This window comes from Lonchura striata, chromosome 6 (genome assembly GCF_046129695.1).
Source record: "Lonchura striata isolate bLonStr1 chromosome 6, bLonStr1.mat, whole genome shotgun sequence".
Lineage (NCBI taxonomy): Eukaryota > Metazoa > Chordata > Aves > Passeriformes > Estrildidae > Lonchura > Lonchura striata.
Window position 1 is genome coordinate 51816283 of NC_134608.1, and position 22933 is coordinate 51839215.

At 36.9% G+C, this 22933-nt stretch overlaps 1 protein-coding gene across 4 annotated transcripts in view; it reads right to left on the reverse strand.

Moving 5' to 3' along the window:
- Window positions 1-22933, reverse strand: part of SBF2 (SET binding factor 2) — a 230214-nt gene that overhangs the window by 79412 nt on the left and 127869 nt on the right. For all 4 annotated transcript variants that reach the window (XM_021529471.3, XM_021529473.3, XM_021529472.3 and 1 more), the window contains exons 7-16: window positions 19306-19438; window positions 18191-18299; window positions 17378-17491; window positions 16506-16583; window positions 14708-14821; window positions 14056-14184; window positions 13214-13312; window positions 10847-11051; window positions 8341-8450; window positions 6713-6862 (exon numbers count right to left, since the gene is read on the reverse strand). In XM_021529471.3, the coding sequence (XP_021385146.2) occupies window positions 6713-6862; window positions 8341-8450; window positions 10847-11051; window positions 13214-13312; window positions 14056-14184; window positions 14708-14821; window positions 16506-16583; window positions 17378-17491; window positions 18191-18299; window positions 19306-19438 (1241 nt within the window). The remainder of the gene's footprint in view (window positions 1-6712; window positions 6863-8340; window positions 8451-10846; window positions 11052-13213; window positions 13313-14055; window positions 14185-14707; window positions 14822-16505; window positions 16584-17377; window positions 17492-18190; window positions 18300-19305; window positions 19439-22933) is intronic.

Genomic DNA, 22933 nt, shown 5'->3' on the forward strand with positions numbered 1-22933 from the left:
GCTGGAGACAACCCCCCTGGGGCATGGGCACACATGCAGAATCAGCCAGACACCTCCCTGGGGACACCACTGACGTCCCCAAGGATGCCACAAGGAATTACCTGGACACTGTCACTGACACAGGGAGAGTCCTGGCCCAAGGAATGGCCACTGCCATGCCAAAGGGGTCACTTTCCCTGACACCTGCAGTGTAGGGAACTGACTGGACCCCAGCAGGGGTAGGGAAGCTGGCAGTGCCGTGACAGCAGCACAGACACACACACCCCCCTACTCCATGATACAGACACAGACAGCCCTGCAAAGAAGTCAACTCTGCTTTCTGGGTTTGACAAAGAGACACCCCTGACTGCAATCTCCCAGGACTCTGCAGCCATCCTATGGTAAGTATAACAAACAATGTTCTCAGAGCAAAGAAAAGAAAAATGAAATCTGATCAACAATACAATCTTTTACAGTGTGTTTCCATTTTTTTCCAGAGAAATTATGTAAACACTATCAGTTCAATAATATTCTGTTACTGTGCAATCTCTTGGGAAAAAGACATTATCAGAAAGATTCAGGAATAGCAATTGCTAAGTCCAGAATTTTATAGGTGGACCCCTAAAAAGTCAGCAGGATGATAATGCTGTTATTTCTACTTTTTGGAAATCATGTATCAGAGAAATCACATGACAAAAACCCCCTACCAAAATCATGTTCAGCACAACACAGAATTAAATCTGGAAGCTTGAAGCCCAAGCCTTAAACACTGGAATCTCCTTTTTTCCCCCCACTTAAATAAAACCATTACTACAGCTAACATGATGAGAAAGTTTAAACTGGTAATAACTGATGAATTAGTAGAATTAAGTGTGGACCTGTTAAACTCCCAAGATTTCTCTTCATGTACAGTTTTCTATGCTTTAAAATACCTTTAAATATTTTTAAATAGTGCTATTTTTCGAACAAGAATTCTGAGACTCTGCTTCCAGGAATGCAAGTCAAACAAAATAACAAAAGACAGGTCACGAAATCAAAGTCCAAAAGGAGAGAAATCTACTGTAACCCTCCAAAATAAAGATGTTTAGCAACATAGTTTTCAACATAAAATATGAGAAATGCTATCTCATGTAACCTTCATATTGCCAAGAATTTGAATCATATGACACACACACCGAGCTGATTTTCTCTCAGGAATAATAAAATCTTTCTTGTTACTGGACAGTATTTGCAAACCTCTGAATTCTGAGAACTGACTGATAGGTTTTTAAACTTTATCTAATGGCAAAATATAATACAAAAGTTACTTGCCTAAGAAAAATAAATTTAATATTACTTATAGAATGCAATTGTTTTTAATTTTGCTATCAAAGTTTCATTCACTTCAAACTGCACAGTACGTGTGACAGAGAGGCCCTTATCACACCCAAGTGATACAGAAGAATCACAAGCAAAGTTGTAGAGGCAAAACAAATCAGTATTATCTTGCATTTGCTTCTGGCCAATGTGGAAGAATAGATGATGGCCCAGATGTGCCTTTGTTGTAACCTAACACAAGTTGCATTTTTATTTTTTTCCTGGCTGCTACAAAGTTGTGCTTCATACTGTATACTACAAGCATACTTCTAGAATATTCAATATAATCTATTTAAAAGATAAACACCTGCTTATTGCCACTCTGGAAAGCCACAGTGATCTACCAGAAACTACCTATAGCACTAAAACAATGACTAATTAGTTTACTATTAAGGATATTATCTCAGTTACAGTGGTGCAACAAATGTCTACTGACACAGATGTGACACTGGAGCAGGTCCTAAACCAGCACTGATGACTGTGCAACTGTCAGATTAAATCACATCACAAGACAACCTCAATCCTTCCCTGCAGCTTAAGACCAGAATTTTGAGTATTTACGTATTTATCAGTTTTGTGCAATTTTTCCACTTGAACCACATTTAGATTAAGAATCCAGATGTCTGAGGCAGATGTGTTTTCCAATTTGACTCGTATTTGCCAAAGAAAAGCATTAATATGCAGTTAGGTAATAATATTGACCAACATCTTTGAGAGGCAGTGTTGTACCACAACATCCTGGAGCTCTTCCTCTAAACCAGTTTTATCTGGTCCAAATACCTAAACAAAGATGTCTCGCACTTCTACATTATCTGAAGAGAATTTTCCCCCAGAAATAAATTTTCTTAGGAAGACTTATTGTTACTGTTAAAATATTTTATGCAAATAGCTTTGAATGTCTTTTTAATATCAAAATCGTTTCAGGTTATCAAATACAAATCCCACAGTATATTCAGGCCTCTTCTTGCTTTTACTAACATTTAATTTATGAAATTAACTGCAACTACATTTCAAAATACATTTTTCACTTGTTGCTGCCAGAAGAAAGTTAATAGAGACAACTGAAATTCTGAACAAGTTATGACTTCAATAAATGAATGGAAAAATACACAAATTGAGAATTGAGATGGTTTCTGCCATGATTTCTGAACAAGTATTAAAAGTACAGTGTGTTGGAAACATAATTACACAGAAGGGTTTCCCTTTCTAAAAAAAAGCTTTATAGTTGCAAAAAAATAAGTATTTTTTTCTGAGACGTCAGCAAATATTAGAAAATTAAAACAGAAAGAAATATGCTTGAAATGGCAAGTTATGTGGATCTGCAAATTTTTCTGAGGTAACCACAGCAGAGGAAAGCAAGTATGACTGAAATAGTGTTCAGAGCTATAATTTCACATTTTTATCTGCAGTAGTATCTGTTTGAATAAATTGAATTGTCTATCAATATATTAAACTTTCACAGCACTGTAGGTGTTTTTTAACAGTAGCTTAGGCATATAACATATGAAACAGAATATAATGCTCCTGTAATGCTCCTGCTCCTCTATCAAAGGCATTAATCACTCTGGTAAGACAGGCTGATTTAAATGTTTGCCACAGTACATGATTTGTCAGGGGATAAAGTCTTACCCAGGGCATGACAACAAAGTTTTCAGCAAGTGGTCAGTGCCAACACCTAGCAGAGATAAAATAAAGTAACTGGGGATTTAATTGACCTCATCAGAAGGTATCTGCTTTAATCCATGACCATTACAATCTCCATGTAATTTTTTGATCTTCCTACTACTAAAATCTATCAGAAATACTTCTCTCATTTCTATTTCAGCAGCAGTAATTGCCAATACTTCTCAGACAGAGAAGAGCATATTTTTAACACTTGAGTACTGACTTGGTGCATCATATCTAACTTTAACTTTATTTGTAAGGCCTCCCACAGTCTATCACAGGTGCTAAAGAAAACAGATTAATATGAAACTCTAAAGCACTATCCCACAAATCATAAGCCTATTAAAATCTGCAGGTTCTACCTGCTATCAGCTGAAAAAACAGCAGTTTAAAACAATGCCACTCTAGGGCTGAGAGAACTCAAGTTGCCAAGCACCAGAGATGCAGCAAGTCCAAGTTTTGCCATCTCCAGAGGAATTGGTAAAATTCCACACACTTCCTCCCATTTGCAAAATGGCTAGATCAGATCCTTGGGGAAACACAGTCTATGGAATTGTCCATTAAAATCAAATAGCTATTCACTTGAAGCAACAGTAGGAGTAATTTATTCCAGTTCCCTAATCTCTTCTCAAGCCCTGGGGCAGCAGACAGACATGAGACCAGCAATAACATACAGGGATTATCACAAGCATTTTGTTAACATACTGTTCTTCATGTACAAAGTGAGTATACAGGAGCTCTGAAAAAGCATCTGACCTTTATTTTTGTGGATTCCAGTAAAAAGCAGAAAATATATTCTATTAAATGAAAAAACCTGACACTAGATAATCAGAAAAATCTTGACTAGCAATGGAGGGCTCTGCATTAGACTTGCAGAGTGCAATTTTCCTGATTTTGTAACACCTGGCACTTCACAGTAAGACAAAGAATTCAGTCCAAAAGACTTCCCAGAAATGGCCAACCTGCATCTCCTGAAATTGTTAGTTTTTTTGTGTCTTTTAACAAGACACTGCATAAATTACTTGGTCCTACGACCTGCAGCTAACAGAATTCATGAGCCTACAGCAAAATACTGACATGCTGAGTTCTCAACAATTCACCTTTATCATCAGCAGAGGTTTGGTGGCTGGAGAGCATCAGAATCCCACCTGGATGAGCAGGTGAGACTGGAGTGTCCCAGGGCAAGCCATGGCACTGGAGCTTGCTGCACACACACCCCCACCCACCCAGTGTGTCCTGCAGGGAGCCAGGGCTCTGCCCACCCTGCCAGGACATCCCCTTCCTCTCTTCTCAGCTGTAGGATCACCCTCTCCATGCTCCAGGCACAGCAGGATTTCAGTTTGCATCTTGCAGAAGCCAATGGGAATGTGCAACATCCTTACAGAAAATTCTGGTAGTAAGACTGAGGCAGTTTCTACAATTCCAGTAGGTCAGTGAGGTCTGAAAGCCCTACTGCAACCTAACTGCCCAAAAACCCTTCAATAATTGATGTGGTATTTCCCTAAAGCTTCTCTACATCTCCAGTTAAGACCATGTTTCTTAAATGAGATTTTTGTGTCTTTTAACAGACACTGCTTAAACTACTTGGTCTTATGACCTGCAGCTAACAGAATTCATGTGTCTACAGCAAAATGCTGACTGTGTCCCACTGCAGCAAGGGCAAGCTTATTTAAATTCTTGATAATGTGCTTTTTTCTTTAATTGATACAGGGAAGCTCCAAAATGTCACAATTTACACATCGTTTCAAATAGCACACATGAGCAAAGTGCACAAAAAATTATATATCATGTTTTTATCTTAATAAATAACTTCATATGTCATTAAAAGTAGATGTTAAAAATACTTGCTTCCAACTCACTGCCCGGTGTCAGGAGTTCAGATGTTTTTATGTTGGCCATGCTTACTTATGAAAAATGAAAACTTTCATTTCATATTTTCAAAAATATGAAAATACTGTCGGGGGAGACAGGGGGAAGGCATAAAAACTGTGCCTCTTTATTTGTTCTCTTTCCCCTGCATGATTTATATTTCCTAGTTTTATTGAGGAAAAACAAGCCTATTTTAATTTCAGTAACTCTTCAGACACATTCATTTCCTTGAACTTGAGCTCCTTCTTGGGCCTTCAAATCACCGAGACAGCAAAAAAAGTTTTTCTTCCAGAGAAAAATTGGCTTTTATTATTTTAATAAAAAGGTGATGTCAGTATTTCCTCAGAAAAGCAAATTTCCTTTTCTTCTGCTATAATTTTTCTGAGATACTGAAATAAAGGGGATTTTTATTTTGTTCCTATTGTCTAAAAACATCTGGATTTTTTAAACCAGGAATGATCAAAAAAGTAGAAGCCAGACCTGTGACACATCTAGACAATCCTGCTTTCTGGTCTGAAAGAAAATGTCTAAGTCTGGAATACACAGCAGGTGCAGTATTCCATTCGTCATGATTTTGGACAGAGAAACAAAAGTTTCACATATAAATTCAATTTTTCTTCTAACTCTAAGGCTAAATTTAGGGCTTGGAAAAGGTGAAGAACTGTGTCAAAAAGCAGATTCTAGGTGCTGTGTAATTTTAGCCAGTCAACTTCAGCTTTTAACTGCTGACTGCAGGTAGTTTTGCTTTTAAGATCAATGCTCAGACAAAGATGAACTTCTTTCACAACAGTAGAAAAATATCTTACCATGAACAAACAAGAAATGCAACAGAGAGCAAAACTTCCATTTGATGGTGCCCTGAGGCAGCATTTGCTCAGTCAATGTTAATTTATTTCTACGCTTCAGTGAAAGTGGCATTTAGCACTCACCTTTAAAAAATTGTGGGTCAACCTTTTTTAAATTGTTGCAGAATAATTTCAGTGGGTTTTAGGTTAGAGGAGAGTAGGATTAAAATACTAAGGCCTCCATCAAGTCCCTAATTTGATACAATAGCTTAGACAGGGTCAACAAAAGAAAAATTCTAACCAAATGTGATCACATTACAAATTAATAAAAATACCACTACATTCTCAGACAAGAGACATGTAAGAAAACATGTAAGTCTATAAAATATTTCAGATGATGAATTGAGAACAAGTGAAGGTAAAACAGACCAAATATTGAAATGAAAGACAAAAGAAGACACCCACATATTTTGCTTCTATAGGCAGTTGTCACCATATGTTGATGCTTATTCAGCACATTGGTCAGTAGAATTAACTTTGGAGATGAACTGCAAACACTTGCAGTGTCTCTGACAAACTGTGACAAGCAGAACTGCCACCATGAGCCACAGAAGCAGAAAGTATCCTTTCTTAAACTATGTTTAAACAAAGAAGACAAAATTATGGGATTTTTAAGTGAGCAGTGGTTGATACACATTTTAGGAACTCTGGATAGAAAATGGCCTGGAAAAGCCAAGACCCACTCATTTTTAAAAACAAAAGCACTTCAAGCCATTAAGTTAAATCGTTTCAGTACCTACCAAAACTGAATTGTATCTAAATTATTAATAATTGGAACAGATTTCTTTTTGCTTGTCATATCAGGCAGATCTGTCCATGCCTGAGTGTTCTATTCTTTCAACAACAAAGTATCTTAAAACCATCAAGTAGTATGTCCTACATCACTGTAGATCGAGTAATTTAATTATTTTGCTTCTCCACAACCCTCTAAGCAATTTTGCTTATCCTAACACTAAACAAGAGCAAGACAATCAAGGCCAAGCCTTGCCAGACTGTACCTGCAAAGCACAGTTCATCATTCTCACAATGTAGTCAAACTGCTGATGGTCCAGGATTGCTCGGTTTTCCTTGACGTGCTGGCCCAGCTCTTGGGTCAGGCAGTGCCGAGCTGCCTTGCCCTTCAGGGCTCTCAGAGCTGCAGGCAGGGTCTGCAGAGAAGAGCATCTCACTTTATGGACATGAAATCAGATGGCACTACTCATACTGAATAGCATTCATTTCTTATTAGGAAACTGCAAATGACAGTAAAGAACAACTTTGGAAATTATCCATTAGCTTGACCATCAAACTTTCATATAATGGGTGATTTAGCCTGAGTTACCAAGTACTAAATTTTTCCCATTTTTTTTCCCAAATGCATGAAACAGCATTTCTCACCTACATCTGTAAATAGAAATCTTTCAATGTGGACAGGCATTGAATGGATGTGAAATCAGGAATGGATTATTGTGGATGAAAGCAAGGGCTCTGCTCTGTACAGCCAGGCCAGGACTGGAGTTTGCCTATCAAGGCTGAGCAGCACATTTTGGGATAAGCAGTGAATGACAAATGGGTTTAGAAGTGGCATAACTCTCATAACAGTGAGGCCACTAGAATGTCATGCAGTTGATCCTATACCAGGGCCATCAGAATATTTATACCAACAGTGATTATCAGCTGTGGCCCTTTAGCCTGGAGGCAACAGGTTAGTAAGAAAAGGCAGCCTATTTGCTAAAGAAAAATCTACCATATAGAGGGACAAAAAACCCACTGAATTTGCCCAAGTGCCTGGAAGTTGAATGAGGTTAAAAACTACTGTGCGCTGCTTGGATGAAAACTCTTTTGAAGAGCTACACATTGATTAGGACTCTTCCCATGTGCATTTTGACACCATAACTTGTAAATCAAGCAAAGTTCATTTTCCATCTTGATCTGCAAAATGTCAGAGATATACAGGTAATACTTCCCTGAGAAATCAAATTATTTCTTAAATAATTTTCAAGTTATTTTCATATGCAGAATTAGATCTGAATGTAAGTTTGAGTGATTGTTCTACAGTCAAAAACAGGACACTCTATGGACAGAATCTACAAAACCTGGCAACTTAATGAAGAGAAAATAACAATGTCAAGGATAACAACTCACTAGCACATTTCAGCGAAGGCAGACATGCCAAATATTTATATTAATCTCTGAGTTCTATGAAATTACTGATTTTTAAAAACAGCAAAATTGACTGTACTGAAAATTTCCAAAGAGCATTGGCTGTTAAACACCAAAGCACATGTGTATGCCTTTTGTTTGCATTCCTTCTAATTAATGCTGCTAGACCAATATACACCCACCTCTTTTAAAAAAAAGTTATGTGGACAATGCTACTTATAACAATAATAAATTTTGCAAAAAGGGTTTTCAACTCACCCATGTAGGATTAGAAACAGATTTTCAAAGCCATTAGTCTCATATTACACACAATATTGTATTTAGATGATGATTTTTATTGCTTAGTTCATTCATTTAAATGGCCAAAATAATCCTTAGCATTTGAAACAAGACTTCAAAATGTACTTTGTGATTAGGCCAGTCTCCATTTGCTCATTAACAGAACAGAGAGTAATTTGGGAGAATTAAAATTTCATTTTATTACCTTTTCAGTCTCCAGAAATTTGTTTTCAAAAATGAACGAGATGCAGTTTCTAACAACTTCCAGCCTTTGAGCACTGTTGAACACTGTGCTTCCTTTTTCCATTATGGAAACTAACAAAGAAAAAGAAGAATATACATCCGTGAAATGACTACATGAACCACAAAGAATACAAAAAATTTATTTAAAAAAAAATAATTACTGTGTCCTCACATTTATTCTGCTAAGCAAATACCATTCATAGGCAGATGGGAACACAAGATCCCAAATCTCTGGTTTTCCTATACCTTCTGAAGAGGAGAATGCTCTGAATTTTAACTGGATTCATTGATTCTCTTAACTTTGTTCTCATCTCATACAGGCACAAAGAGATTATAACCTCTAACATACTGATAAAATACATGAGAAAACACAAATTAATAATAAATGTGTGTGTTCTGCAGTGAGTTACACAGCCTTGCATATTTTGTAGCAGTAGATAACTATTTTTAGATGGCCATGAAAGAATTCTGCAACATGGAATAAAACTTGACAAACCTGTTCTCTTATCTAGATTCCAAATTGTTGAGATCTTATTTTCTTAACGCACTGTTTTGCCCCCATTTTTCAAGAAAATTCAGAATGCAAGAACTAACATTCTATTTTTCTCTATAATATCAAATACTTAGTATGTAAATTCAGGATATGCCTTTCTAGTAAATAATAATGAGCGACTTCTATCCAAGGATTCTGAGACAGAGTTCAGCAGGGAGTGTAAGTGTGAAAGCTATTCCTCAGGAAAAAAACAGCAAATGCCCTGCTTTGACACAGAACTCTACTTATTAAAAAACCCCTTCTCTTGCAACTAGCCTTTTGAAGAAAGGCAACAGAACACAACCACATATTTTTAAATTTTCTGTAAGTACCAGATTCAATGATACAGTCAACAGCAAAGGCAGGTGAAGAGAGTTCATCCTCTTCTTGCATAAACCCAAAGAGAAACAGGCCTGGGCAGTGCCTCAAAAGGCCATCTAGTTCACCCTGCTGTCCCTAGACAGGATCAACTCTATTTATGTTATTTCTCATGTTTGTCTAATATGTTCCCAATGTTCTGTGATAAGAGAGACTCCATGGCTGCACAAGAAATCCACTCAACTGCCTCACCATCCTCATTTTACCATGTCTTGCTGACAAACAACTCTATTTTTGTGCTGCAATTAAACCCATTATTTCTTATCATTACAGATTATTTTCCTTCTTTTTCTCACTGTCTCTTGTATAATTGAAGCCTGCTATTATGTGTCCCTTCAGCCTCCTATTTTTCAGTCTAAACAACTCCCCATCTTTCCTTGTAGGTCACATTCTCTGGACCACTGGTCATTCCTGTTGCTTTCTTATGGACTCCCTCCAACAGAACCAAACATGGAGACGGTGTCCAAAAATCTTCCAGTGTCCAAAAATAGACACAAACATCTAGCTGAGGTCTTATTGAGCACAATGAAAAGATTTCTCCATGGGGTTCACTGACTGCACTCCTGTTTATACATCCTACTAAGATGTTTGGCTTTTTTGCAGTAGCTTGATATAGTTGGGTCATGTTTGCCCTACAGTCATTAAAGTTCCCAAATTAATTTCTGAAAAACTTCTGCCTAGTCAGGCGAGCCTGTCTATGCAAGTGCCATACCTTATTTGAAGAAAAGCAGTAGAGAAGAACAGAATTCAATGGAATTTTGTGGTTAGATATCTAAGTTTTAAAGATGAATTTGAATTCTCATCCCATCCTTCAAAAGTTTTGCAAGCTCTGCCAACTTCATGTGCAAGTTTATTAACTGGAGTTATTACTGAATAAAATGAGTTTCTTGAGTAGAACAGTAGGTTCTGGTGATCCAGAGTTCATGGTGTATGCTTCTGGGGGCGGTGAATATGCTCCAGATGAGCTCTGTGCTGGTTTTATAGGCAGAACACCACTAGAAACTGTGTGCATCTTCTGGTTCAGTTCTATTGGTTTATGCCACAATTCAAACTGATGAGTATAACTACGAGTAACAACTTTTTGGCTTTAAAATGACAGGCCTACAATGTTCACATCTGCTCTTTATGCTTAAATACCAGTGTATTTATTTGGAGACAGATGCTATCTTTGCTTTTTGCCTTTTTCCAGTAATCTACATGTCTTTTCACTGATATCAAAGGAGGAACTCTAGTGGTTCAAAGCTTGCTTTGGCCAGTGCCACAAGTGACCTATGGTGATATTTAACAGGCTTAGCTGAGTACAGTATCTAATTCAGACCGAATCCACTTTTGCTGTTAGCAGCTAACACCCCTCACTCTCTGGAAGTTTGACTTCTTGCTAAAGGCAGATAAAAAAGGACTTTTAACATTGCAAAGGCAAACATTGGAGTCTACACACCAGAGTTTGCCACGATCGCTAAAAACACGACGCGAACACGGAGCTGGGAGCGGCACGCTGCAGCCACGCCAATCATCCCCGAGAAGCAGGCAGGGCACAGAGCCCAATGAACAAACATACCCACAGGGGGACCTGCTGGCACCACGCACTTCTTGTCCCCCCGGGTGGCAGGGGGAGCCCCCTGGGCGCGGGCCAGCCCCTCCTGCAGCAGCTCCTGCACGCGGCCCTCGTTGATGCGCGGGAAGGGCAGGATGTGGACACGCAGGTGCGAGCCCTCCGTGGGCCGCGGCACCTTCTGGAACGCCATGTGGGGATTGGGGTTCTCCTGCAGGTCAGAGCAAAAGGTCATCACTCAATCAATCATGCAGTGTTTACCAGCTGTCTCACCTGATTTTGCTGTTGTTTGGAGAATCTCCTGAGCATGAAAGATTAAGAAGTCAAACATCTAATGCAGGTGATTAATGAAATGTTTCATATTCATATCGCCCTTGACTCATTAACTTTACTATTTTCAACCTCCTTAAAGGCTTTTATAAAATTATTTTTGTCAACGTGCAAAATTCAAAACAAGTGCAACTGAAAATCCATGCTTAACTTAGGCTGATTTTATGCAAATTAATGAATATTAAGGACTTGAATATATATGAATTGGTGTGACAGTCAAGCTCTTTGTTAGAGAGACTATCTACCACCATGCATAGGATCACAGCTCACATGTCTAGGGCTGCGGTAGGCAAACAAAATGGGGTATTTTCATCTCTTCATTCATTTATTCTGGGGTACCATTAATCACATCTGAATTTACTGCAGTCCAATTTGACTCTATGCCGTTACTCATTTCTGGCTACATACCACTGCCAAAGAGTGCCATCCATCAATGAGGGCTCTCTTGTAAATGCACAATAAGTTTGGAAGAAAATTTGTAAACAGGAGCTTAATACAGTTGTTTACAGGAGCAAAAGGCAACAAGGAGATCAACTTGAGAAATAGCAGACAAAACAGAACAGCTACTTAGTCACATGAATTCTTTGCAAAGGAAACTTTAATAGAACAAGCCAAAATCCAGGGGTATGAGAGCAGCAGATGCCAGGGGAAACACGAGAGACAAAGGGAATACACTCTCAGGAATGGGTAACAGAGGACAGAAAACACCAAAAAAGGAGAGTAACTGCTCCAAAATCCATTTTAGTGAGAGGAGAGATTCAGAGGAAACACACAGTAAAAGTTACTTTTATTTTGGACATCACAAATGTCATGTCAGATGTGCTTGGGATTGCCCACCCATACCAGCAAGACTCATGCAAACATTATCTCTCCCCAACAGACCTTGTCTCTCGCTTGTATCTATCTGTCACAGCTACAACAGTATGATTATTAAAACTGTGAAACAAGTCTGTTTAAAATCAGGCAGCTCTAGGCACAGCTTAAGCAGTGTTCCTCAACACCTGTGTTCAGTCAAAGACAGGTGCATGCACAAACCACCAGAAATCTGACTTCTCAATGCACAAAGCCATTGACTTAGTAAACACCAGAGTGGGCTCCTGTGAAGCCATTGACTTAGTGGCAGTGAAGGAGCAGGTCAGACACAGTGACATAAATTAATCTTATCACCAGAAAAGACACACAGAACACAAAAGAAACCCCAGAACTTAGCAGCATTTGGTAGTTCTTGTGGGGTTTTTTTAGAACTGTAGATGTAAACCACAGTTTTGGGGAAGTGGGATGTAGAAAAGAAAGGGTGACAGAGGTGTCAGCTGATGGTGTGTTAGATAATGCTCTGTGGAGTCTGAATAACTACAGTAGTGTGAGGGGGAAGGAGATCAGTCTATGCCAAATAAGCTCACAAACCTCAAAGCAAACAAAAAATCTAAAACCTACAAACAAAAAAAACCCATCTCAGAACCAGTTAATGGAGTGGTAAGAGACTTTATAAAAGCATTATATAAAATAAACATGATATGAAGGCAAAAATTAAACTGGAAATGGAGTGGTATAAGAAACAGGCTGTAAAACATGAAATAATGCCTGCTGAGCATGCAAACCAGGGTGACTGGATCACACAGTAGAAAAGAACTATTGAAAATACACATTATGTCACATTGTATAATATATATATTATATATATTATTTAATAAACATTATAAATGTATAATTTTCTTATGGAAAACTGTTAAGAGGCAACAAAAGAGATGCATTTGGCATGGATAGGTTCCAGCAGAGAAAATAGCAGTTTACAGACCTTATGTGAATACACAATAAAAATAAGTAAGTAGTTGGACCTACATATAAATCAATATTGCCATTAATAAAGCAATGGCATTATATTGAATTTCCTTTGTATGTACAAATGTAATGATCTTTTGATTTTGCCATAATGCTACCACAAGCAGTCACTTCCATTTTCTGGACACTGGATCAATCTGAGAAATCAGATTATCCAGTGTTACCATCTCAACTCTACAGATGCAGCAGGTACAGTCAACTTACATTTTTGAAGAGCTGTTCTGCAAGTTCTCTAACATGTTTTATCATTTTTGGTGGATTGCCCTCTTCAGCTTTAATTCTTTCAACTTCAAAGGCCACCAACTTTTTAAAAAGAAAAAAGAATAAAAATGGTGATAATTCAACTAAAAAAAAATTATTTCCTAATTAAGTTATGAAATGTTAATCTTAAATTTAAAACAAGGAAAGAAACTTGAACACTGAAAAATGTGTGATGTCACATTGCTCTGGAAAATGAGACATTTTTGTTCCACTAGCAGCATTTGTTACCAGACAGAAAGTGCCTATACCAATCCTTTCACATTTCTATATCTCAACCAAATTTCTCATAGGTACTACTACTGCAACACAGAATTAATATCACACTCTGTTTTAACGCTACATTCAATACAAAACCAACACAGTAAAAACTATGGCATTGCTTTTTAAATGAACTTTTTTTTGTCTCAGTTTCCATTGTTGAGTATGTATTTAATGTATTTATGTATGTATTTAATATTTCTCTATGAGGTTGTTAACATTTCAGAGAATCTAATTAAATTATTGAAAATAATTCTGTACTAGCAAATGCAATGTATTATGAAGCTACAGATATGCCAATAGCATTACCAAAATATATACAACTATTTAACTTCATACATATCAGGGGGCATAATTTTATGGAAGTAAACTAGAAATATCTCCTTAGCAGAAAATAAGAGTTGAGATGATTAGTATAAACTTGATATAATAAACACTGGGGATTCAGAAGCATTCCAGTAGTTTTTCCCATGCTGAAATATCACAGTAAATTGTAATTTACTTGGGAACACAGAAACAGTTTTCACCTCATCAAAAAGATCACAGGTTCTGAAGGGAGGACCCCTCTCTGACACAAAGCCAGCAAATGCCATTCCATTGAGGACCTTGGTTAGAAAGTCATTCTCAATTAGGCCTCGCTGGCCCAAGAAGGCTGCCTGCAACCAAGAGAGAAAAAAATGCACCTTTTTTAATCAGCATCAAACTTACAATTACAAGCAACTGTTATATATTAGTTAAACATTTCCACCAGCCTATCAGCTTATACTAGTATGTGGTACTTTCTAATTAAATTTTTTACTACACATAGTATCTTTTTATACCTAAAAAGTTGAAATTTGATGCACACATTTTTTAAATCTCACAGGTAATAAAAGAGAAAACTAGTACCTTCAAGCAATGTGTTATTACATACAGAGGTTTTCAAAATTCCACAGTGATTCCTCAAATGTTTATTTGTATTAAATTTCAATGTTAACTTTGTTGTACATTTTTGTCCTGTCCCTGCAATTAGTCCCACCAAAACACACTGATACTGTGTTATGCCAAAATGATGTGCTTATCACATGTAGATAATTTTATTTACATTTTTAAACTTCACCGCTTGTTCAAAAGACAGACTTGTGGGAATCACATGGCACAAAGGAACACCATAAATACACATAACTGTTCCTCCTTTACCTTGTGGAAGTGAATGACAGGTTCAGCATGAATTCTGATCAGCTGAAGACACGACCTGTATCCTTGGAAAAGCTGTGCAAAAAGCCTTAGGAAGATTGCTCTCACTTCTTTGTCCTGCAAGCAGGAATTGAATATGTTGTCAAAATGTTCTAGCATCCTAAATTTCTCCACACTTGGTATGAATCTATAGAAACACACACATATATATGCTACAGCTTCACGAGTGCAGCAGTGCAGCACATGAAGCAGAGGCATTTGTACAGGGATGAGGGTGTCTCATAGCATGGCTGGGGCTGGAAGGGACCTTAAAGGCCACCCCAGGTTCCCCTACCCTGTCCCAGCTGGCCATGGCAGATTCTGCACACAGCCACCCTTCAGCCCTGCTGGTCTTTGCTATGCCTGCAGCACAGGCTCTGGCCAAAGCCAGGGGACTCAGGGGTGGTCATGTCCTGAACCACACACATGAGCTGCCATGGGATAAATCTGATGTGAAATAAAGGAAAAGGGCTATTTTAGCCTGGATTTACTCCCTAAAATAAGTGTGGCTTTGAAGCACTCCACAGGCAGTGTCTTCAGAGTGGGTAGGGGCAGCAGGGAATAAGAGGAGCCCAAGGTGGCTCTGCTGCTGCTGCTGGAGAAGCCAGGCTTGGAGCATCCCACCCCAGGCACCAGCTGCTCCAGGTTTGCCCAGCCACCTGCCTGGGACTCTTCCAACTCACATCTTCACTTGCCAACCCTCTGCCACTAAAACAAGCCAGAGCTACTTCAAAAAGATTAAAATAGTATGGCTTTAAAGTCTTGGTTTATTTATTTGAGTAAGCGTGTTTACACACACACCATCAGATGAATGGAAATGATGTCACACCTGGGGCAGTGACATCTCCACCTGGCCCAGATGCCACTAAAGACTGACATCAAATCCTGGGACACCCTATTATTTTATCTCAGCAGCCATGTCAAAAAACCCGAGGTCCCAAAAATTCCTTTATTACCTCAGGTTTTATGGTGTTATGTTACAAACTCTAATTGTAAATACTACACACAGCAAAGAATATTTACTATCAGATAACCAGCTGATCAGTTAAGCAACAACCAAATTAAGTAAATTATAGCCTGCAATCTTTTTTAAGGAGAAAAGTAATACATAAGATTATATAAAGCTGGAATATATTATTGGGTTATTTTACTAGATGGCTGTTTATTCTGCACTGGAACATGATCCATGTTGTTCTATTTTTAACTTAAATTTTGTATGGCTCACTTTAATGACAGATTTGCTCATTTTCTGCTGCTCCCTAGGATTTTAACAGGCACATTTGTACCCTTTTTTGACTACTTGAAAACATGGTAATTTCTTTCAAATTTAACAAAATCCTTATTTTGATACAAAATTATATTAATTTAAAACCTCCCTATTCAAAGGGAGATCTTAGCTGAATTCTTCCATTAGTTTAGATGAAGTCTGGATGACATTCCCTGTCTTTAGTAATGAAAAATCTCCATCTTAAAGCCAGAAATAAGTACAACAAATATATTGTACCACCTAAGAGTTTCACATTTTCAAGTATATCTACATAAAAAAACCCCAGTGTGTTCTTAAATTGAACTGGCTTTTGGATTTTATAAAGCTTCTAACCCATCAGAATGCTATTAGAGGGAAAAATGTATTTCTTTGCTCCACCAAAAATACTATAAATATATGGAAAAGCAAACAAATTCTTAGAAGGAAGCTAGTCTAAAATGTCAAAAGTTTTCCACTTATGAAAGTCAGACACAGAAAATAACACAGGAGTCTTACCAGCATTTTTGAGTGTGATAAAGCTGTTCGTGGGGGAGGGAATGCATAATCTGCTGTTTCCAAATCAGGATGCAAAACCTAGAGAATTGTGAAAACATAAATCTTTTTCCTTCATTTTGCTGTGAAAACGTTTTTTTTCTCTTTCCCAAATTAATATTCATTGATATTGAGTACCTCCAGTAAAAAAAATGGAGTTAAATTGTGAAAACTGCATGGAAATAAAAATGGAATTAACTTTTCAGCTTCAGGTTTCTATTTGTGAGTTAGTTATCAAAAACTCCTATCACAGTCCATGAAACTGATCAATACTATTAGGGATTTTAGAGTCAATTCAGCTGAAACAGATTAACAGACTAAAAATTCTTCTGCTTAAGACAAGATTTGCTCAGAAGCCTCCAAATAAGGTGATTTCTACTTTATTACAATGACAGCAAAAAGACAAATTGAAGTGATTTTAATGGCGATTCCCTAATGTAAAATCCATCATTCCTAAATTCTGAAACAGGGGCATCACACAAAAAAAATTTGAAGTGTTATTAATCTGTTAAATATCAAGAAAATGTACAGTTGAAATGAATTTATAAACACAGAGAGGCAGCTGACCTGAGTAGTAATAATACTGCTCAAATACTTTTATTAAAAATCATTATAAAGGAAAAATCTCCTTGTCTTGAACAGTGAAAAGACATTTTAGATTTCCATTACTGATATTAATTTAAACTACAGAGAATAAGCTCTTCTCAAAACATGAATGTTGCATAAATCATTCTATTAAATCTCATTTCCAGTGTGCTTGAAAGCTTAATATTCAATTTTTTCATTCTTTACTAATAGCTGAGAGGGTGAAAAGTGGGGATGTTATCTAAACATACCAGGGAAAGTGCCATTTGAGTCTGGTGTAGCAGTGGCTCTGGCAGCTGGGACAGATGAATACATTCAGGAATTTTAATTGTTCCTCCATCTAGGTCTGCTATGATTACATCTAACTGTAAGGGACAAATAGTAGAAGTGCATACAGTGAACATAGCATAAAAAAATACAACAGTTCAAATTTCTGCACAATGATCTGCACGTAAGTTTAAAAAAACAAATTAAAACAGTACCAACTTTAATGTACAGAATGTTTTTGATACAGGAAATACTCCAAATACTTTCTATTACTGAATCTAGCCCTGAAAAATGAAATTAAACCAAAGAAAATGAAATTAGGCAAAACTTTCAAAAGTGACTTTTGTTTCTGGATGTTCCAGGTCTGTGTTCAGAGACATGAGATATCTAATAAGCTATTCGCAAAGGAACACAATGAGGGCAACTAGAAGTAAAATTTTGTATTTCAAAGGTCTTTTTGCAACCCTGGGTCAGTTTCTCCAAGCACATACTTTAAAAGGGTAAAATAAAACCATTGAGAATACACTTGAAAATCCTAAGTGAATTGCTCAAACTCAAGAGAAATAGATGACAAAGCCAGAAATGGATACATTCCTTCCCCTCCTGCACTAGAATCAAATAATACTTTACAGTAGAAGGGAAAAAAAAAAAAAAGCTTTTTCTCTTTTTTCTTCTCCTGACTTTCTTGCCTTGCTTTCTTACAGCAATATATAAAATATAAATGTGGGTTATTCACACAAAGACCTCCAAAGCTGTCAGGAGGGCTCTGGGCACCAGGGCAGTGGCACAACACTCACCAGCTCGTGGATGTCATTGCGAAAGACAGAATGGACCCCAATGATGAAAGGGGTTGGGGAGCTGAGAACCTCCAGCAGCTGGGCAGGAAGAATTGGGATATAGGGATAACTGTGAAAAGAGTAAGTGAAATAGAATAAAAGCTTTTTTCACATAAAACAACTTTTTTTCTTTAAAAAAAACCTTCCTGTTAGTAGTCCAGGACACCGAGTTTATAAACAATACATTCATTTTAAAAACCTGATTCTTTTTTTGCCATATACCTGTACTTCAGCCTTTTGCAAAATATCATTAATAAGAAGTGTCTAAAGAAAATATTTTGTCTTCATCTTGAAATGACAACTAAACATAATCAATAGAGCACTATTTCAGGCATTGTATACTTGGTTTGACAATTTTAAAAGCTCGGTGTGTTCATCAAAACAACATCAAGAGCTGGATCTAAATTGATCAATGAATTTCTACACCTAATTTATAGTTGTTAAAAGTCTACATTAGTTATTAGTTAAACATTAGAAACATATTCCAAAACTCAATTTCCAGGTCTTCCTTTTTATTGTCTATTATAATGAAACCAATCTTTGAAATATTTTAAATAAAACAAGCTATTAAATTACAAGCACAGTTTGAAGTGGGTGAGTCAGAATTAGATGATTTCTTCCTAAAAAAAAACCAAACTTATTAAGTTTTCCATTTCAAAATTCTGGATCCAACTGTGGCTTTTTAGAGAGGATCAATTTGTTGACCTAAATTTAATCACTGGTGGACATTTTTCATTGACATAAAACTGAAACACACTAATGCAGCTGCTATCTTTGAGCCACAGAATCTTCTGGGTTGTGAGTAGTGTTTCTACTCTACATTTGCAGGTGGAATTTCTCCCTTAATTGTTTCCACTCCTACCATGCAACCAGATTTTTATTAATGATGTGTACACACCAGGATTGGCATCATTAATAGCTTTGCTGATTTTACCAACTATAGCACAACTCCTTTTGTTTGGAACAAACAAAAAATACAAGTAGTTTGTTTTTGTAATAAATTGTATTTGTAATGAAAGTTACAAAATTAGACATAAAATTATTTAATGAGTTCAAAGAATTCAAACTTAACTCACCTGTATTTGAGGGGAAACATCAAAGACTCCAGAGCCCTACAGGCATCACTGAGCCTTTGAAAACTTGCTGAGTGAAAGAGAACCTTATTTTCTGTAAGCACGGCACAGAATAAGCTGAGTACATTTTGGATTCCTTAAAAAAAAAAGAAAAAGAAAGAATTGTAACAATATGCCAAAAAATTCAAAATTACATTAAAATGTACCATTTTCTGGAGGGATTTTCAAAAAGCATATGATAAACACATAAATTGCCAAGTTCCAAGTTTTTCTACCTTTATTTGACTAGTGCAGCTTTTGTTTTTCAGCTTGCTATAATACTTCTGAATGTATTTCTACTTTTCAGCTATACTGTATTACATCTCCCTTTCAATGCCACTTGCAAGGATTTCCACATCTCAGTACAAATCCCAGCAGTGCTTAATAATGACTTCAAGCAGCATTATCTGCATCTTCTGCATAGCCTTCTGTGTATCCAGTACTCAATTCTGGTCACTGATCCAGGCTTAACTTCTAAACCTCTCTGCAACTCCAAGCAGGGGGGAAAAAATTAAATCATACTGCCAAGTTCCAAAGAAAATGAAAAGATTCCTACTGAACACATTCATATCTTATCCATGGAGATCATTCTAGGAGTCAAGAGGTTAAAAGAGGGCAGCAAGAGTGTATTCATCATTAGAAAGATACTTAAAGGAAGTTCTCAATGTTTTAAAAAGTCCCAATAGATTTAGGGTAACACTCATGAATCAGATGATGGGATGCTTTTGGGGCTTTTTTAAGACAGTGCAATTTACCTAAGAGACAAAGCCATGTGCTTGCAGGGAAAACCAAAAATATATTTCCTTTAGAAAAAAAGTCCCATCCTGAGAAGCAGACATGCCTGACACATGTGAGATATGCTGAAATTTATGAAATTTCCTGAAATGTGCTGGAATGTATGATGGTTCCCTGAGGACATGGCTTGTGTTATCACTAAGACAGCCTGTATTACCTTCCCAAAGCTACTGCTTATCTCATGTCCCCAAAAAGAAGTGCGACTGTGGAGAGCCACTATATTCACATGAGAATTAACACTTTGGTTTTAAAGTAATATTTTTATTACATGTTTTGATAATTCTTTTTTCTTCCATAATGCATGCAGGTTTTCTTGGCTGGAGTAAAGCTCAGTTCACAAACACAGTGGGACAAAAATTTGGAGAGGGTTGTTTAGGAAAAGAAGAATTAATTTTTAGGATGTAAAAATCAAACCACAAAATAACAGCTTGTGCTTCCAAACTCCATTCTCCTAGAGTCCCACAGAAACTCACACAACCAAAGGCAGAGGCTTAAGAGGACTGAGGATAGAGGGCTTTGCTACAAGGCTGAGTGAATTAATGCTGCAAATGTTTGATATTATTGTCAGTGGCACAATTAATATAGTGATAATAGAAAACAAACTGCTTTGTAACACACAAGGTGAGGATGACAATAAAAAGTCCAATTTGTTTTCTCATGTGAATGAAACAGAACCCAGCAGTGAATGGTTAGAAGGGAACTGGAAATAGTGTCCTCTGATCACAAGGTTAGAAATTGCTGCCTGCTTGAAAAAAATCTCAGTAAAAAGTTAAAAAGTCAAACTGCCTCTTTTATGCAAAATCTCCCTTATTCCTTTCCCAGAATTTTTAAAAAAATATTTTGGAATATACTTTATGTTTTAAACTAAGTTTTTGTTTCCACCTGTGATTCTCACTCCATTTTATTTCACACCAAATATCTTAAGACATCTATTAATACATTTTTCTTTTAAACATCTGACAATTTTTTCCTACAATCAGAAAGATTCTCAAACAGTGCCCTAAAAATCTATAATGTTTTGGCAGGTATTACTGAGGAAAATAATCCCAAATACCCTCACAAATATTTGAAACATTCGGTAAAATGAAATACTCCAAAAAGTCCTTCCTGTCATCAAAATACCTATAATAGAAAATTATTGAAAGAGATGGTTTTCCAGTCTGCGTCATTGACTAAAAACTTTGTTTTGGAAAGAATTAGAACGTTCATTTACTGATGCAGAAGACACAATTGAAATCATGCTGTGAAAAAAACCTAGCCTTTTTAGCTCTATGTTATTATTTTTCTGTGAATTACGATGATTCAAGAGTCTAGGAGTATTTTAATTCTAACACCTTTGAAAGTCATAAAACTTAACCAATATCAGCATTTTTAATTTCAAATCTCTTCTGAAAGCAAGCTTCCTCATCAGACACCAAAACAATACTCAGTTCTTCAGAGTACATAATAACTGAACACTTCAGCAAAAATTTTACTAACAAAAATATAAATGAAGAGGAAACAAGAATTTTGCTTATGTATAAAGAGGACACCTGTAAGTACTTCACAGCATTTGAACACAGTAGTTGTAGATCACAGCCTCCCTTAGGGACTAGCAAAATGATACACTTTTGAATAAATAATAAAGGTAATCTTCATGTTCCTGTGTAATGTTAAACTGTATATCTGTCTGATTATTATTCTGGTTTTACCACTGTAAGAAATGGATTTTGTCAGCATCTTCATTTTGTCAGCAAGTTTTACAGAAAGTTCTGGATGCCAGTCAATTGAACATGAAGTTTATTGAAATTACTCAGCAGCAATGGTATGGTTTGTGAGGCTTTCAAAGTTTCACTAGGGAAATTAAGTCTGGTTTTGCTGCATTTTAGTGGCCACAGATAAAGCTTCAGTTTGTACTCCACAAAGGCATTTGTCAGTGTATCTTAATCAGCACCAATATAAGTTGATATTTAAACGACTGCTTTCAGCAACTACTTCCCACAACTTAACTTGATGTCCCATAGCAGAACACAAACTGCAAACATGTTTTCACTGCATTCTGGGACTTGGTCTCCCAGATGTTCACTACACTCTAACTGGCCATGGAAGGTGTATTTGTAATGTTTACTGTGATATGAATGCACCTGATGTAGCCCCAGCTGTGCTGTGCTAGAAAAAAACACTGCTTTACTTGCAGAACCTACGGAAGAGACCAAACTTGAGAGCATCTAACACACTTGGGCAATAAAACCCAGGCTAACCACTTCCACTGACTGAAAAGCTTGTAGAGCCCACACAGCTTCTTTGACCAGTGTTTTCCTTCTCTTTCCCTCTTTCTTTCCTTCTTTCTTTCTCTAAATGCTTTGTGAGCACTACAGAAAAATATAAAATACATAATATAAATGAAACTAAGTGTGCAATACAGAGAGCTAATCTGGAATTTTCTTGTTTTCAAGAAGACAGACACTAACTCAATACAAAATTACTGCTCCACATGTACTTTGAAATGCATCTTCTCAGGAATATCAGCAGTGAAATGACTGTGAGGGAGACCTTTGTCTGACAGAATCAAACAAATTATCAACACTAGGACTTCTGACTACTTTCCTTTTCTAAACCATTGAAGCCATTGATTAAACTGTTCGAGGAACCACCAAGGTGTTGTTCCAAGCCTCCCAAGTTGTTTACTGAAAACAAACCATTCCAAGTGACAGCCTGAGCCCAGTTTCCTCGTGCTGCAGGACACAATCCTGGCTGTCTGTAACCTTGAACCCTCTGCTGCTCTGCAGACTCCACACTACATCCGATGCTCATTTGT